The 19083-nt window shown below is 47.2% G+C and overlaps 1 protein-coding gene across 2 annotated transcripts in view; it reads left to right on the forward strand.

Annotated features, from left to right (window-relative positions):
* BRD4 (bromodomain containing 4) overlaps positions 1-19083 on the forward strand; it is a 98905-nt gene that overhangs the window by 41813 nt on the left and 38009 nt on the right. For both annotated transcript variants that reach the window (XM_030820575.1, XM_030820576.1), the window contains exon 2: positions 18404-18722. In XM_030820575.1, coding sequence (XP_030676435.1) covers positions 18438-18722 — 285 coding nt within the window. In that variant the 5' untranslated portion in view covers positions 18404-18437. The remainder of the gene's footprint in view (positions 1-18403; positions 18723-19083) is intronic.

Genomic DNA, 19083 nt, shown 5'->3' on the forward strand with positions numbered 1-19083 from the left:
ACATAAATGAGATGTTCCAGTGGAGAAAGTGTATTCTCTGGGTGGACTGTTATCCTGTTCAGTGCATAATATGGAGGCAATGAGAAGAGATTAGGAACCACAGAGCCTCACTTGTGAAAGTCATAAGGTGTAGGAATTTTAAAAGTGCCATCCCATCTGCCGCCTACATTTCTTTTTTCCATAGGGTTTACCATCTCCTAATTTTAGTTATTATTTTCATTCTTGATTGTCTATCTGTTCCTGTGAACCCACAAGGGCAGATGTCTTTGTGTTGAATCTCCTGAGCCCACAGTCTCCCAAGAGATCTAGTAGGATGAGTCAGAACTCCCAGTATTTTCACCTAAACCAGGAACATTTCAAATGATGGGGATACTGAGTCATCCCCAGGCACCTGCTGCTTGTCTAGCCTCAACTAGGAGCTGATTTGCAGTCTGTTCTTTACCTTAACACTATCTCCTTATAGGCCCACTCCAGGAGCAGGGCATAGCAAGTCAGGAGCAGGCCCAGTAAACACATGTTAGGAACAGGATCGGGGTGGTGGTGGTGGTGGGTAATAAGCAATGGTCAGGTCACAGTTACCATAACCCATTGACTTGGGGGTGTTGCAGGGTCTGAAATGCCATCATACCCACTTCTTTCCATCTGGGACCAGTAAAAAAAATACCATATGTGTCTTTAATGCAATAGACTTTTTTATTTTCTTTTTCGTTTATGAAGAACGCTTTTTAAAACCTCTCAAATGTTTCCTTGGGTTGAAATCAAATTTATAATAGCCTGTATGTCATCCCGTAGAGATAGCAAAACCAACTCCTGAGGGAGCCTGTGTTGATGAGGGAAGAGGGGGTACACTTAGGTTTTCATACATATGGGCATGAGATGGAACACACTGGAAACATGAAAACTGCAGGCTTAGATGAGAAGCGGGTGTGTGTGTTGTGAGCTTTACCATCTGAGGCAGAGTCCCAGCCTAGCCAGATTAGCTGTTTGCCTAGAGCATCTTTCTATGGGTTAGTGTTCTGTATGTTGAAATGAATGAAATTGCTTCCCCAGGGCTGGAACACATCTGTTTGGGTGGTGTTCTGGGTTTATACTTGCACCCATTTGTTATTAAAGGGGTGGTTTGAGTTTGTACTGGATTTGATGAGAGTTTTTCTTTTTCAGCACTCATGATGCATTTCTTCACCTGAAAATATAATGCATTTTGATTTCTATGGCAACCAGTGAACGCCAAGGGAACAAATTCTATTTCTGTGTTCTAACATGGTAACAGGATTAGTGGAGGCACATCGAAAATTCCATTCTAAGTCAGTGCTGCGTTTTGAAGAGAATTGAAATGGTATAGTACTAACTTTTTAACATTGACTTTGAATACACTTCTAATAATCCACATGTCAGTCAACTTACTCTTGGTGTTAAATGTGATTCGAGCAGGGGGAGGCCTCGATGGGAGCTTCTTTTTAATCCCCAATGGATCCTCAGTAAAGTCCTTAGGGATTTCATTTTCTGGGTTTCAGAAGTACACACACCTGTCATTAGGGGTTCATGTGCCCAGCGTGTGACCTTCTGCCCTACCCTTAAGCCCAAGGCAGTCATATGGTTTTTAATGTGTCTATCCTGCCTTGAAACCAAACCTCTCCAAGAACTAAAACAAAAATGTGAATTACTCCTTGCCCTTCAGGCTGCTTCATTGGAAAGCCTTCCCTCACCTGAGCCCCTTGCTGAAAGGCCTGTAGCACCCTGTGAAGTGGCCCCCTTTTCCTTCCTGTCTATGCAGGCAGGGACCTGGCTGTGGGTGGTGCCCCGTGGGCAGAACCCAGAGGCTGGGGGGCTCCAGTGTCCTTACAAGCACGCTTCTCCCATTGCTTGTGAGCCACATCTTTCCTAGCTTCCAATCTCCTGATTTCATCAGATCTATTAGGATGGTGCAAAAGTAACTGCTGTTTTGTTTTTGTTTTTGTTTTTGTTTTTGTTTTGGATCAAAACCGCAATTACTTTTGCACTAAGCTAGCTACCTTGAGAGTGGTTTTGAGTGGGGAAGTAATGCCCATCTATTTTCTAATTTATTTTATTATTTTTTTTAAGACGGAATTTTGCTCTTGTTGCCCAGGCTGGAGTGCTGTGGCGCGATCTCGGCTCACCGCAACCTCTGCCTCCAGGGTTCAAGCGATTCTCATGCCTCAGCCTCCTGAGTAGCTGGGATTACAGGCATGTGCCACCACGCCCGGCCAGTTTTATATTTTTAGTAGAGACGAGGTTTCTCCATGTTGGTCAGGTTGGTCCCGAACTCCTGACCTCAGGTGATCCACCCGCCTCGGCCTCCCAAAGTGCTGGGATTACAGGCGTGAGCCACCGCACCCAGCTGTTTTCTGATTTTAAGTAGCTAAGGAGTCTAGCTTTCTACTGGAATCATTTGGAAAGGTCGTGGGAGAAACATCTCAAGCCTGCCTAGGTTGTCTCTTTAGGGCCTGGCCTCTGGCTTGGGGCACTAGTTGTCAGAACCCAGAAAACAGAACTGTGGGGCCTCGATCGGGGAGTGGGGTTGCTGAACAAAGGTATTTTGAGGTAGAAGACGTGAAGCATTTCTAATGTGGTTCTGTAGTTTGCTTTCCCTAGGTTGTTATGGACCAAGAGACTGTAGCTGACTTTGTTTAGCTCTCATGTTCAGGGGTGGAGGAGGGGGCTTGAGTGTTAACAGCCACCTTGACACAGTGGGGACCTGGTGGCTGTGGAAGGCTGAGGGGTCGGTGCCTGCTCCTCTGAACTTTCCCTCCCCTCAGCAGATGGTACTGTTGCGTGTTCTCTCTGGTGCCAGTGAAAGAGCTCATTCATGCCATTCACAGAGTAGTGTGCTTAGAACTCAGCCCTCCTCCATCTGCTGGGGCAGGCATCCGCCACTGGGCTTAGTGGCCACCCTCAGGCGTTGACTTCCTCCCTTCGGCAGCCCTGCGTGTCTGCTGGGCAGCGCACTGGCCTGTGTAGCACCAGCTGCTCGGCTGCTTTGGTAAAAACAAGGGAAGACTGTGAAGCTGTTCTGTGCACTGCACACCAGCAGGAGAAGCCAGCCAAGGGTGTGGATGGGCTTAGGGCAGCGTCTGTAGTTCAGGTGAATTCTGCCTGTGCCTCGTAAACAGCTTCTGGGAAGGAGCCGATTTTTGATGGGTGATTGTCCAAGTTTATAACTGGATCCTGTGTTTCACTCCTCTCCTTCTATTTATTTTTATTTATTATTTTTTGAGACGTAGTCTTGCTCTGTCACCCAGTCTGGAGGGCAGATCATAGCTCACCGCAGCCTCAAACTCCTGGCTTCAAGCAATCCTTCCCGGCCCCCCATAAATCCTTTTAAAGTAAGTTGTAGATGTGATACTACCTCTGTGTACTTAAGCAAACATTTCTTAAGGGCATTCTCTTTGAAAGCAGGGACTGAAACATACATTTGTATGCCCATGTTCATAGCACCCTATACACAGTAGCCAAAAGGTATTATAGAAGCAACCTGTGTCCATTGATGGATGGATAGATCGGCAGAATGTGAAGTATTAATCAGCTTTAAGAAGGAATGAAATTCAGGCCAGGTGCAGTGGCTCACGCCTGTAATCCCAGCACTTTGGGAGGCCAAGGTGCGCACCTAAGTCAGGAGTTCGAGATCAGCCTAACCAACTTGGTGAAACTGCGTCCCTACTAAAAATACAGAAATTAGCCAGACATGGTGGCACGTGTCTGTAGTCCCAGCTACTTGGGAGGCTGAGGCACAAGAATCGCCGAACCCAGGAGGTGGAGGTTGCAATGAGCCTAGATTGTACCACTGCACTCCAGCTTGGGTGACAAAGGGAGACTGTCTCAAAAAAGAAATTCAGAGGTGCTACAATGTGGATGAACCTAGATGACATTATGCCAAGTGAAATACGACAGCCACAAAAAGACAAATACTTTGTGATTTCACTCATGCTAGGTACCTATAGGAGTCACTTCCATAGAGACAGAAAGCAGAATGGTGGTTGCCAGAGGCAGGGATTGGGAGTTAGTGTTTAGTGAATATATGGGTAACAGAGTTTGTTTTGCAAGATGAAAGAGTTCTGAAACGCTCACTTGTGGTGGCTCATCTGTAGTCCCAGCACGTTGGGAGACTGAGGCAGGAGTATTGCTTGAGCCCAGGAGTTTGAGACGAGCCTGAGCAACATAGCAAGACCCCATCTTTAAAAAAAATAAATACATAAATTAAAAAGTTCCGGAGCTAGATAGTGGTTGCATAGTAGCGTGAATGTACTTAACGTCACCAAACTATACAGTAAAAAATGGTTAAATTGGTAAATTTTATGTTACATAAATTTTACCATAATAAAAACAAGATTATTAAAGTTTTTACTGTGTCTTTAAAAAAAAAAAAGAATAAAGGCATTGTCCTCTAAAACCGCATAAACATTTTTTTGCATACAGGAAACTCAACAATTATTGTATCCAACGTTGAGATTTCCCATGTTTCCCCCATTCACACAGGTTCACACATCATAGCATTAGTATTAACACTAATGCTATGTTAATGTTTTCTTTTAAATAGATATATTTTAGTTGAGCAGGTTGATTTAAAGCACAGGTGGATGGATCTGTGGGTGATAAAAGTGGTAGGTGTGGAAACTGACTGGGATCTAACCAGCCTGAATGTGTAGTATTCCCCATCCCTGTGGCCCCAGAGCAAAGTTCCTAAAATGCCTGCCCTTGGCCTCCTAGCCAGTGAAACCTCTTAGATTTTCACAGTGAGGTCATCACTAACCCCACGTGGCTCTTGAGCATCAAAAAATGTGGCTAGTGCTACCGAGGAAATGAATTTTTACTTTAATCAAATTCTAATTAATTTTCAAAGCTGATGCTCAATTTAGCTAATGAAAAACATCCAGATATGTTGGGGACACCTCGGGTATGTGAATCTACTTTTTCAGCTGCAAGTTTTATGGAATCTAAATACAGATCACATATTTTGGGTGAAAATTTAGCACCTGAATTGTGCTGTGACTGTGAGGCATGCACACTTAGATTTCACAGATTTAGTAAGGAAAAAAATGTTACATGTTTACATGTTGAAATGGTATTTTGGGTAAGCATACCTGCTTTCTCTGTTAATGTGGCTCCTAGAAACTTTAAAATGGCATGAGTAGCCACATTATATTTCTGTTGGACATGCGCAGATGTGCAAGTATGGAGTTTCACTTCCTCCATGCAGCAGCCACCTTCCTCTCCCATACCCTCCACCTGATGTCCCTATTACTTCCCTGTCTCTGCTGCTGAAGTCTCTTTCTCATCTTCTGTGCTAATAAGGTCTCCAGCCTGTGAGTACCACGGTGCCTGATGATGGTCTTGCTGCAGCACTGTGTTGGCTCCTCCATGTTAGGCAGGCGCAGGCGCATGTTAGAAGGGGCTATGCTGCTTTTCTCATCTGCTCGGGGTGGAGGGGACTGGACTGATTTGTGTTACTGGATACCTGAGGAAAGACCTTTGTCCGCTTTGTCTGGTTTTTGGCCTTAGGTCCATAGGACAGAGGCGTGGGAAGAATTGGTGGGAGGGTATTGGGACTTAGGAGAGGGTAATGGGGCACCTCCTTGATGTGGCTCCCTCCCTGGATGAGGCAAGCCTAGCATGGCATCTGGGAGAACCTGGGAATGACTTAGGGAGCTAAGGGAGGCCAGTGGGCCTCATGCTGCCAGCGTGTTGCTCTCTGGCTCTCCCCACACACGCCTCCTAAAGCGGTTACTAAACTCAGAGTGGACACCATCCTGACTAAGCCAGGTGTCTCTCCTGCAGTGCTTCGCGCCCCCCCTCCCCCACCCCGACCCCTGGCCATTTAAGTCCTCCTTAAAGTATTTTTTCCCTTTAGTTCCTGATTGATAACTATGTTGATGGTATTTCAGGGAGTTGGATAAAACAAATGTAAAAAGTAGTAATAAAAATTAGCCAAAGTTATGTTATTTTGCCATCTCTTTTCTATTCAGGGATGTGCACTTTTTTAAATTTTTTCATTCTGTATGCTAGACCCTCTAAGGCTTTATTTATGTATGATGCACCTTATTTCTACATCCTTAGATTTTTTTTTTTTCTTTCTTTGAGACGGGTTCTCACTCTGTCACCCAAGTTGGAGTGCATTGGTGTGATTTCAGCTCACAGCAACCTCTGTCTCCCAGGCTCCGATCCTCCCTCCTTGGCCTCCCGAGTAGCTGGGCAGAGTAGCTGGGACCACAGGCGTGCACCACCATGCCTGGCTAATCTTTTGTATTTTTGGTAGAGACACGGTTTTGCCGTGTTGCCCAGGCTAGGCCTGAACTCCTGATTTTTAGATTTTTAGTAGAAAGGTGGTGAGGCGTTCCTAGGGACTGCCACAGGTTCCATACAAGTGTAATAGTCGCTGCCCTGGGTTTTGGTTTCTGTTGGTCTGAAAGTTCCTTACCAGTTGAGTGGTTGTTACTCCTCAGTGGACTCAAAGGACAAGCTGGCCACATCTGCAGGGGAGTGAACTTAGGTTGTATGATGGACTCTTGAGTCTGCAAGATGCCAGCTTGGCTGCATCCGAGGCTCCCCTGTGGCACAGCACCCAGGGCTGCTCTGTGAGTGGCTGCTGCCTGCAAGGGTGGAGACAGGAGGAAGGGTGTGCGCAGTGAGGAGATGAGGCATGCTCTGTGTCTTTTCTCTCCAGCACCTCCATGCAGTCGCCTGTCAGTGTGAGAGTTGGGCTGCTTGACTTCTGTGGGTTATTTACTTTGTGGAAGTTAGATGGAATTAAGGGCAAACAAGAACATGGTTCTCACAAAGTGATTATGCCTGCCAAGTTTTTTGCTTCCTTAGCTGTTGTCGTCTGAAATGGTGTGGGTTCCATTTTATTCTGCTCCTTTACATTCTGAAAGTTACTGAGATGAGAGGATGACAGCTGTTTACTTCCAAGCATCCCTGTCCAGCAGATTCAGTTCAATTGTCTGGACAGAAGTAGACACTGAATGTGTGTGGAGGGCCTCCCAGCAGTGCATGGAATGGATTATCTGGGTGGCTTGCTTTTACCTAAGGGAAGAGACCTGAAAGTGAAGTTAATGTTGCCTGGAAGGTGGGGACCCCTTGGCCTATTTCCCTAGGACGGCATTGACCATCAAAGGCTTCTGTAAAGTTGTAGGAATGGCCTTTTGTGTACCCTTGGGGGTGTGTATCAGATATAAATCCAGCACTTGAGACACTGTCAGCTCTCACTGACTGGTCATCTTTGGGTCTTGGGTCAGTCTTCAGTTCCTGCTTTGTCAGCCAGGGACTTGGGGTCTTTGGAAGCTGGAAGCTCTGACATTAATTTAGCGTCACATTCTGCATTCCCTTTTCTTCAAGAAAAGTGATGCCGTTTCTCCTCCGGATCCCCATAGATTGCATTCTGTACCTGATGAGTGGTGAGGGTAAGATGAGAAGAAAAGTCATCTTGTCTGAAGCCATTTCTTGAGAGTGTCTAGATACTGACTGGTGTAACGTTTTTTCCAGATCTTTCTCTTAAAATCACAATGAAGTGCCCAGGGTAATATCTTTGAAGAAAAGATCATCCCATTAACATCAGCTCTTCATCGAGATACCCAGGCTCCGATATCTCTGGACCCTTAGTCAGTGTGTGCTATTGCTTTTCATGCATGTGTCTGTTCCTGGCTCCGTCTCTCCTCGTGCCCATCAAAGGTCTAGTTTGGCTTTCCCACCCAGCAAGGGCTCTTGGTAGTCATGGCTAAAATGTTGCTGGTGGGGGTGTTGGGTCATGGTGTCTCTAGAAGCACTTGTGCCAGCCCTGTTCCCTTTTGTGTCCCCAGTGAGTGTAGGCAGGTTCCAGGGACACCTTGAGTCAGCTGCTTCTCTGCTGCTTTGAGAAGAAACTTAGAGGCGTGATACACTCTTGCTTACTCACCCGGGCTGCTTCCCACTGGGTGAAATTAGAGCAGTTGATTGGAATGTCACCTTTCCCACTCGTGGATCTGTTTGAGGAGTTCAGTGTTGTTTCCACGTACACATAACAGGACTGACTGTGTGTTAAGCTGATGTATTTTGGAACACTTCAGCCACAGGCATTGTGGTCATGAACAATGCAAATTGTCGTTTGCATTTCACTCATCTCCCTCTTGGCTTCCCAAATTCCCAAAGGGTGTGATCTTGACCACTCACATAGAGTTGGCATAACATGTTTCCCTGGTGTTTGGTATATAGGAAATTTTTATAGTTTTGAATTTAAATGAGGATTATGAGCTTAGTTTTTATGCTTTTGTTTGCAATGGGAAAATTTCAGAAGACCAGTGTGATGTCATCCAGAGAAATTTTCTGATTGACACCAGGGGCAGCCCAAGACTGTATTATCAGCTGAGTTTAACTAAACCTGTTTTTCACTCTTAAACTTTCTTCTCATTTTAATTCTTCGTGCCCTCTAAGAAGTGAACTTCCTCTCCCACTCTTGCTGCCTTTGTAGTCTTTCATTCATCAGTGTGTCCCCTGTGTTTCCTTCCTCCTAGGAAAACACCCCTCTTAAGCAGAGCAAAGTGCCCAGCTCACTGCCAGCCCCTACATTGTGATCTGCATTGCTCCCTGGCCATCTTGGAGTCTCTCTCAAAGCAGGGTTTTAATCCACAAAATCACAGTCATGTCACATTGTGTTTCATAATTTAATTATTTAATTTATTATTATTTTAAAAAACAGTCTTACTCTGTCGCCTAGGCTGGAGTGCAGTGACATGATCATAGCTTAACTGCTGCAGCCTCGCTGAGCTCAAGCAGTGCTCCCACCTCAGCCTTCTAAGAGCTGGGACTGTGTGTGCCAGCACGTCCAGCTGTGTTTCATATTATGGTGCGGATGAATCTCAGTGCCACATACCCCACAGCTCTGTTGAAAAAGATGAATAGCTGAAAAGGTGTAAAGTGAAAACAGGTAAAGGAGATGAGGAAATGGCTTTAAAGGAGTCAACAAGGAGAAAATGCCACTCTTAACCTGTGAAGGGCACAGCTGCGTCAGTGGGAATGCATAGCTTGAATTAATGACATTTCTCTCATAATCTTTCAGCCTGTAATTTGGCCAGGTGTAGTGCCTGAAGGGCCAACTTACCAGGTAGAAGTGGACAGACACCAAGAGGCCAGTACGGGCTTGTGAAAGGGGATAGATTGCATAGAGACTGAGTAGTTTTTACATGTGTGCCGAGTGGTTGGTTGGTTTTCAGTGTAAGTAGGTGTCATCCACACACCTGCCACCACCTTCATTCTGTGGGTCTTTGTGCCCACCCACCTGGCATTGTTACCTAATTTCATCTGTAATTTTGCATCCTGCATTTCTAATGTAACATCACTTTCTCTCACCTTCACAAAGTCTAGAAGTCTATGGAATGGGCTGCAAACTATGGCCTGCAGGCCAGTCAGTTTTATTGGCACACAGTGAGGCTCATTTGTTTCAGGATTATTTGTGGTTGCTTTCATTTTATGATGATGGCAGAATGGAGTATTTTAACAGGCCGTTTGTCCTGCACAGCTGACAATATTTGCTGTCTGGCCTAGCCTAGCCTGCCCCTGCTGGAATACATTTTAACCCAACAGTGTTTGTTTGTTTGTTTGTTTGTTTGTTTGTTTTGGAGATGGAGTCTCGCTCTGTTGCCCAGGCTGGAGTGCAGTGGCGCTATCTCGGCTCACTGCAACCTCTGCCTCCCAAGTTCAAGCAATTCTCCTGCCTCAGCCTCCTGAGTAGCTGGGACTACAGGTGCATGCCGCCATGCCTGGCTAATTTTTTGTATATTAGTAGAGATAGGGTTTCACTGTGTTGCCCATGCTGGTCTCGAACTCCTGAGCTCAGGCAATCCACCCGCCTCGGCCTCCCAAATTGCTGGGATTATAGACGTGAGCCACCATGCCCGGCCAACCCAACAGTTTTGATCTTGTCCATGTCAAAGTTTTGTTTTGTTTTTGCTACATGCTTCTCACAGGAACATTTTACATTCGTGAATCCATCCGCCCAGATTTAACCATCAGCAACATGATGTAACCCACATGTAACAATGGATCCTTTCACTGTACCTGAGGCACTTGTCCCTCCAGCTGCTGGCAGCTTTTGCAGGGAAAAGATGCTGCAGCATTTTCAGTGCTACTAGTTTAATTAGCCTGCTGATGAGTTTCAAAAGCAGAGAGACTGGAATTCTGGTTGGTGAGATTGTGTCCTGCCCAGTTTCCTGGTCCTCCTGGCTGCAAGATCCTTGTGTGCCTGTGTCCCCTCCAGTGGGGAACAGAGAGCTTGAGTGTGGCTCACACTCTCCCCTAGCAGGAAGGCTGGTATATCTCTGCCTTGGCTTGTCTGATCCAAGGCAAGCTGCAGGGTCTGGGGTACTGCAGAGTCAAGAGGTAATGGGGCCCCACCACTTGGCTGGTCCAAGGGGTGGGGGCGGGGTGTATACACGCTGCATGAAGGAGGATTAAGGCCTCTAAGAGCTGCCTCGGCGCATGGCCACTGGCCCGGCTCCAGGCGGCGCAGTCTGGCTGATGACACAAGTGCTGTTTTCACCAGCTGCCTGAGCCGGTCAGATGGAAAAGTAATCCTGTTTGTGCTTCCCCACTGACACAGATTGCACAGTTAAGCCACTGTCTTGAATTTGAAGTAGCCGCCACTCTAGCACCTAGGAGGGGAATAGACCTTCTAATATTGATGTTGTGTAATCAGCATTTCAGCAAAGATGTTTCTAGGACAAGATAAGATGTAAATTGCTGTTAATTGAATTGTATTGAGAAATTACCAGGTTTTTACCAGTCAGGGTCCCTCATCCTCTTGTTTTTTGTCCCTGGGCAGAATCTAGCATTCCCTGAAAATGATTGTTTATACAAGAGCCTTGGAGCAGTGGAGAGGTGACCTCCTCTACCTGAAGGGTATGTGTGACTGTGAACTTGTGATTTCATGAGGGGCTGTAGTCAGTTGGCATTGGCTGGCAGTCTGTGTGGAATAAAACAAATTTAAGCCATGTCCCCTCAGGCATCTTACTGCTTGAGAAGTGTAAATGACAACTTGGTGTCCCTTCCCCTTGCCCCCACACCTCATGGCTTCAGCAGGATGGTATGTTTTAGATTTCACCTATGACACGGGATATGTCTCATTGTAAGCAGATGGCCAGGTGCTGCAGGGAGAGGTCTTGGCTCTGATTTGTTTACGAGGATGAAATTCTTTAGAACTACTACTTCTAGAAGTCTGACTTAAGACCCAGCTTTTGGACCACATGGCACTCAGCCGCTTCTGCGGAGAAGGCAGGCCATTGATGGGTACAGCAAAGTGTGGTGCTGCTGGCCAAGCCAAAGACCCGTGTGGGATGACTGGGCCTCTGCCCCTCGTGGGTGTTGCCACTGTGCTTGGTGAGTGGAGACAGCTGTGGAGCAGAGGACTTGAAGCACATGCTGTTCCAAGTGACATCCAGCCAACCAGGCCACCATCCACTCTGCCTCTGTCACCCTGGGGATGATGATGAAGATGATAAAGTCGCAGCCTGCTTTTTAGGGTTGCTGTGTGGATAACTAAGCCAATACAGATGAAGTGCTGGATAACAGCATCAGCTCAAGAAGTGGCAGGTACCTCCTGTGGAGCTCTTCTAGGCCCTAGTGCAGGTCAGTGTGATGATGGCTTGCATAAAGCTCTTCTAAGTGTGGTTTAACCAGCCATCGTCTTGGCAACTGCTCCTGCCTTCCCTGGCATCTTTCTGCCTGTGTGCTCCATCACTTTAGGAGAGGGGTGAGTCTGAACAGACCAGACAGAATAAAGGCAGAATTACTGGGTTTCAAGGGGTCCGCTGGGAGGCCAGGACTTCAGGTAGAACTACAAATACAAAGTATAGCTGGTCTCAACCCATTGGTTTTTTCAGTGACTTGTGATGGACGGAACTGGAAACTGAATCTCCAGCAATCAGCAGATTCTGGGCAGTTGTTTGTGGTCTTTCTCTTTTCCTCTCTGGCTTGCCTTTAGAGCCCCAGAACTAAGCCTGCCCTGAATGTCTGTATCTATCTCTGTCCTGCTTTCTAATCTCCTTTCCTGGTCTGGGAACAGGTTGCTTGGGGCCAGGCTTCTTTGTGATGAGTGGGCTCAGAACAAAGCCTGTCTGGAGACCCTGAAAGCCCCTTCGAAGGATAGGAGCTAATTGGGGTGGGCGGTGGAGAGAACTATGATTTGATGGAGGATGCCAGTGAAGAGGGCTTGCTGCCATCCACTTTGCAAGTAGGAACTCCATCATTGCAGAAAGTGTTGAAACTTTCTGAACTGGTTTTGGATTTTTTGTTTTCTACATCTTTTGTTAGATTTCTAATTTGTCTCAACTATTGACTAGATTGTAAATAAAGTTAGTCCAAGGAAACAATTTGTTTCCTGCTCAAAGTTATAAAACATTACAGTTGTGTTCTCTGTTAAGTACTGTCTATCCCTAACATTTTCCCAAAATTCACTTAAATATTATGATTGCAAAGAACATGTTTGAAAACAGGCATGTTTAGCTGGGTGCGGTGGCTCACGCCTATAATCCCAGCACTTTGGGAGGCCGAGGTGGGCGGATCACCTGATGTTGGGAGTTTGAGACCAGCCTGACCAACATGGAGAAATCCCATCTCTACTAAAAATACAAAATTAGCCAAGCGTGGAGGCGCATGCTTGTAATACCAGCTACTCAGGAGGCTGAGGCCGGAGAATTGCTGGAACCTGGGAGGCAGAGGTTACAGTGAGTAGAGATCACGCTATTGCACTCCAGCCTGGGCAACAAGAGCAAAACTCCGTCTCAAAAACAGGCATGCTTAATCAGAGGTCTATGAATTTAGAGGGAAAATTTACATTTTTATTTTCATTAACCCAGAGGTTCCCAAATTTTCTTGGTTCACAACATCCTTAAACGTCTCAGTTTTTTCTATGATGCTCTCAGGCCAAAGGAAATAGCCAACAATATTGTTTATTAGGTGGTTAAGCACAAGCAGCAGAATAAGTACCAATGTCTCAACAACTGTGTAGCTGTCTGAAAAAAAACAAAGGAATATATATTTTATCCTTACATAACCATAGTTACTTTTTTTTTTTTTTTTTTTTTTGGCGGCGGGGGTGGGCAGAGTCTTGCTTTGTTGCCCAGGCTGGAGTACAGTGGCACAATCTCGGCTCACTGCAACCTCCACCTCCCGGGTTCAAGTGATTCTCCTGTCTCAGCCTCTGGAGTAGCTGGGATTACAGGCATGCGCCATCATACCTGGCTGATTTTTTTGTATTTTTAGTAGAGATGGGGTTTCACCAGATTGGCAGGCTGGTCTCAAACTCCTGACCTCAAGTGATCCGCCCACCTCGTGTTCCCAGAGTGCTGGGATTACAGGTGTGGCCCGCCATGCCTGGCCCATAGTTACTTTCTAATAGGATGTGTCTGCCTGTTGGATGCTGCACAAATCCTCAAACCTTAGAACCAGGTTGGATGTCACTACCTGCATTTCCTGTTGATGTCGATGTTTTTTTTTTTTTTTTGAGATGGAGTCTTGCTCTGTCTCTCAGGCTGGAATGCAGTTGTGCTATCTTGGCTCACTGCAAGCTCCGCCTCCCAGGTTCATGCCATTCTCCTGCCTCAGCCTCCCAAGTAGCTGGGACTACAGGCGCCTGCTACCACGCCTGGCTAATTTTTTATATTTTTAGTAGAGTTGGGGTTTCACCGTGTTAGCCAGGATGATCTCGGTCTCCTGACCTCTTGATCCGCCCACCTCGGCCTCCCAAAGTGCTGGGATTACCGGTGTTCATGTTGATTTTTATATGACCTTTGCTTTTTGTTTGTTTGTTTTGGAGACGGAGTCTTGCTCTGTTGCCCAGGCTGGAGTATAGTGGCGCCATCTCTGCTCACTGCAACCTCCACCTCCTGGGTTTAAGTAATTCTCCTGCCTCAGCCTCCTGAGTAGCTGGGAACACAGGTGTACACCACCATGCCTGGGTCCTTTTTTTTTTTTTTTTTTTTTTTTTTTTGGATAGAGATAGGGTTGCACTATGTTGGCCAGGCTGGTCTCAAATTCCAGACTTAAGGCGATCCACCTGCCATGGCCTCCCAAAGTGCTGGGATTACAGGCGTGAGCCACTGTGCCTGGGCAATCTTTGTTTTTTATTACAGCAACTTGCTGATCAAGTGTTGCAGGCTGTGACACTGTTGAAAGGAATATAGTGCAATCTGGTGTTGAAATGATCAATTGCCTTGTGCTGATAGTTCCTGCAATGCCATCCGAGTTTACCATGACATCCCGAAGGCACCTGGGCACTCAGTTTGGGAACTACAGCATTGTCTAACCTCGCTTCATCCTTTTCTTCTACACTGGGAACATGATACAGGGTTTCTATTGGAAGTAGATAAAAAAGTAGAACATCAAGTTGGATTATGTAGCCTTCTTTGGATTGGAAACAATAAGCGAAATTCTTTTCCTTTCCCTTGACCTTCAGCTAACTCTTAACGTGGTAAATGGTGGCTCCTGCTTTTTGGCCACATGTCAGTATGAAAATGGAGAGGGAGCAGCATTTTTTAATCTTTTCAACGGAAAACTTTGAAGATGTTGTCTCCTGGCTAACTATGCCAGGCGTGCCTTCTCTTGCCGCTGCCTGCCTGACCCCCACCAAGAAGCGCACACACTCTTCCACCGCCTCTAGTCTCATTCTCCGTTCCTTCTTCAGAGATGCCGCCTGTCCCTCGGGTCAGTGCAGATCCCTCTCCCCATCCATGACCAGAGCAGCCCTGCCCTTCTCCTCCACGGTATTCACCCCATGTATTGCCTAATCACTCGGGAGAATGCCATGTCAACCGCTGAGTCCTAAGGGCAAGGCATGTTAGGACCTGTTGCCTGAGCGAGTGACTGAGTCTGGTGGTCTCCACATTATCCGTGTGAGAGTGTGAACTGTGTTCCTTTTCCAGAGCTTTGAGATTGAGCTGGAAGCCCCAGGATGACAATCTGGATGTGGTCACTAAGGGTTCACCTCCTGTGTGCTGGGAAGATAAAAGTGAAATAAAGATGAGCCTGCCTTCAGGTTCCTAGGGAGCTGACCGTGGAACTCACTAGATGGAGATTAGGGAAGCACCAGATGCTATGGGCCAGAGAGAGAGAGAGAGAGAGTCTGTGAGCCTATGTCTGCGTCCATCCATCTGTCTGGCAGTAGGGCTAGCAGATCAAAGGCTGAAGGTGACGGTGGCTGACTTGTTGTTGGAGCCTAGATGCTAGGGGCCTGGGGCAATGTGGGGTTGAGGGGAACCGCTGTGGGAAGAATTCGCCCAAGGAGGCTGACCTCATCAAATCTGGGCCTTAGAAAAGTCATCTGGCTCTCACATAGGATTTCTCACTGTACCTCTCTTTCTTGCCCCATAACAGACTAGAAGTGGTTGTTTTTCCTCATGTTTCTTGTCATTGCAGTAAGAGTGCGCTCTTGAAGTTTCCCAGGGGTCATACTTTCCTGTAGTCATGGGAAGGCTGTGGGCATAGCAATAGGTCATTGTGGTCCCTTGAGGTGCAGGTGCTGCACAGGCCCAGAGTGGGTGCAGAAGTCCCAGGCTTCTTACGGTGATCTCCCTTGTGGGGCCAGGGATGTCACTTTCTTTTCTTTTTCTTTTTCTTTTTTTGAGATGGAGTTTTACTCTTGTTGCCCAGGCTGGAGTACAGTGGCACAGTCATGGCTCACTGCAGTTTCCGCCTCCCAAGTTCAAGCAATTCTCCGGCCTCAGCCTCCCGAGTAGCTGGCCACCATGCCCAGCTAATTTTTTGTGTTTTTAATAGAGATGGGGTTTCATCATGTTGGCCAGGCTCGTCTCCAACTCCTGACCGCAAGTGACCCACCCTTCTCGGCCTCCGGAAGTGCTGGGATTACAGGCACGAGCCACCATGCCCAGCCAGATGTCACTTTCATTCGTTATCTTTAGAGCCTCCTTAAAGTAACTTTGGGGTACTGGTAGCTAGCTCCCAGGTTTGTCTTATGTGTCGAACATGTCATACCTTCACATTTGAACAGACAACCTCCAGCAGTTTCTTTCCTCAGGAACTTGGGTGTGTCTTTGTTAAGGATGGCGGCCACTGTGTCACGACCATCTGTGTTGGACACTTCTGGTGTGTGTGTGCAGCTCACTAATGAGGACTTCCTTAATTCAAAGGCCAACTGAACTGCCCAGGAATCAGATGCCAGGTTTTGGGCCACTCTATCTGCTTAGACCTGGTGTTTCCACTCCTGGGTCAGGTACTTCTCTCTGCCTTGGTTTCCCTATCTGTAAAGTGGGGATGAGGCCAGAAGCAATGTTAGCAGTTGTGAGGATTTAACTGTTACTGTGCGTCACTTGTGAGCTGGCTGGCTAGGGAAGGGTGTTTTGGCTTTTGCAATGGCTTAAAACACCAAATGAGGCAAGGTTCAAGAGTCAGGTTTTCTGTAGAAAACTGTTTTTTTCCTCTTGTGAACAGAAAATTCAGCTTCCGGCTGGGCATGGTGCCTCACGCCTGTAACCCCAGCAGTTTGGGAGGCCGAGTGGATCACCTGAGGTCAGTTTGAGACCAGCCTGGCCAACATGGTGAAACCCATCTCTACTAAAAATACAAATATTAGCACATGCCTGTAATCCTAGCTACTGGGGAGGCTGAGGTGGAGAATCACTTGACCCTGGAAGGCAGAGGTTGCAGTGAGCCAAGATTGCACCACTGCATTGCCTGGGTGACAGATCCTGTCTCCAAAAAAAAAAAGGAAAATTCAGCTTCCTCGGCTCAAGGGCCTGTCTAGGCCTGGTGAGAAGGTGAAGAAGAGTGGTCACTGGCCCAGAGCACACATGAGTTTTCATCTTTTGGCTTTGCTGCAAGTCTTTTTGGAAAGAGACAAGCGTGGCCCAGCCCAGAAGTTCTAGAAGTCCTTGGCCTCATCTTGCCTCAAGGGCATTGCTTGGAGATTTCCAGAATGTCATTACTTAATGGAAAATTTATAGGGTCTGCTTCCTTTTGAGACAGCTTGGCTCTGCACCCTGGCCACCTGTGTCCTTGTGGCTGGGCTGCTCCCGCCCCTGCCTGCCATCACTCAGCTGGCGTGTGCTTGGTGTGCAGCATCAGCTGTATGTTTCTGGAGCTGCTTTCTAGGAGAAATCTAATCATGGAAACCAAACTGCATGGCATTCCTTGGCCTCACTCTGTGTACCCTCCATCCCGGGATCCAGGCTTCCCCAGTGCCTTTAGGCCTCTCCTCCTCTTGACCCCATCACACTTGTCCCCATCGGTGACTTTGGACTTGCTGGTCCTGCTGCATGGAAGCCCTCTCCAGCCTACTCTACATGTGAGTGGGGTTTAAACCCCACTGACGTGTTTCCTTGTCTGTGATGCTGTCCTTCTACCAATACTTGTGTCCAATCACTTGGTGTTTCCTGTCATCTATCTGTGCCTGGACCAAGACTGGTACCCTGGACCCAAGGTTCCCAGCAAGCTGATATGTGGCTGGTGTCATTTGTCCCTGTGTCTTCTCCTATCTCACTGGCCTCCTATCTCCACAGTCTAGTCCACGGAGTTGCTTTATGTAGCAAATTCTCCGTTTGGAGCTTTTAAAATAGGATTATTTGCCAGAATTGCATTTACAAAAAAAGTTTGTGTAATCCTGGTTTAAATAAATTACACAAAGTAATTCACTGGCAGCTAGGGTACCTAGTGTGTGCTAGGCATAAAGCTGCTTCTGGACCCACTAAAAGTTCATCCCAGAATGATATCTCCACTGAGTTCTTAGGTTTATTACTAAAGATGAAAAAAAAAAAAAAGAAGAAAATGGTAGGTCTAGTATGGATTCATTTTTATTTTATCGGCAGTAAACATGCAGATTCTTTCCTCAGCAAACCTTATTTAAGTTACCAAGAAAATATTCTTAGTAAGTTTGTGGCTTTGCCCTGAGCACTTGACAGTGGACTGGGTGGGCAGACCCGGCCTTCCTGCTTCTCCTTGCCTGGCCCACCAAATGGAATTACTGACTTAGCTTGATGCTTTGTGTGTGATAAATGCAAACAGTTTTAATGTAAATGTTGTATGTGGGAGCCTGCACATCATCCCTTTCCACACACAGGCAGCATCTCCTAAAAGCTTACAGGTGGGAAAAGGGATGTGCAGGTTTGTGAGACGTGGCTTCATTGTACATCCTTCATAGTTCCCAGAGCACTTGCTGGCTCCTAGTGGGCTCTCACCACCTCACTCTGCCTCCTCTGTTGGTTTGTGGTCTCCTCCCTGCTGGAGGGTAAGTCTAGGGAGAGGAGACATTGGAACCCTTTCAGTCAAAGCATGGGGTGGCCCCTCTGGCCAACCTGGCCAGCTACCAGGGAACTCAGTCCTTGGAGACCACAGCCAGAGGGACTTGTCATTCTGAGCGGTGCCCATCTGCTGACTGATCTCTCACAGGGGCTCTTCTCTTCCTTTGTAGAGTGCCTGGTGAAGAATGTGATGGGATCACTAGCATGTCTGCGGAGAGCGGCCCTGGGACGAGATTGAGAAATCTGCCAGTAATGGGGGATGGACTAGAAACTTCCCAAATGTCTACAACGCAGGCCCAGGCCCAACCCCAGCCAGCCAACGCAGCCAGCACCAACCCCCCGCCCCCGGAGACCTCCAACCCTAACAAGCCCAAGAGGCAGACCAACCAACTGCAATACCTGCTCAGAGTGGTGCTCAAGACACTATGGAAACACCAGTTTGCGTGGCCTTTCCAGCAGCCTGTGGATGCTGTCAAGCTGAACCTCCCTGTGAGTAGTGTGGGCAGGGCCCAGGGCTGCCGTCCTCGAGGTCTCCTCCTGCATGTCTCCTGGTCAGGGCAGATCCTGGGGAAGGGTAGGAGATGCATTTGGAGTCGTGGTGAGAGCTGTAGGGCCCTTGAGTGAGAGGTTTCAGCAGTTCTGATCAGTTGAAATCGGGGAGAAAGAACGAGCTAATTGGCTTAACAATAACTGGTTTCTTAGATATTGGAATCCTGGGGAAAATTGTGTAGAGGTTGAAGCAGTGGGAGAAAGGAAGGCCCACAGATCTACTTCCAGTTCCATAGTGAGTTGAAGTCAGAGCACTTGGCCGTCCTAGCCCCTTCCTTTCTCAGGTGTGGACATAGTTGAT

Source organism: Nomascus leucogenys, chromosome 10, assembly GCF_006542625.1.
Source record: "Nomascus leucogenys isolate Asia chromosome 10, Asia_NLE_v1, whole genome shotgun sequence".
NCBI classification, from domain to species: domain Eukaryota; kingdom Metazoa; phylum Chordata; class Mammalia; order Primates; family Hylobatidae; genus Nomascus; species Nomascus leucogenys.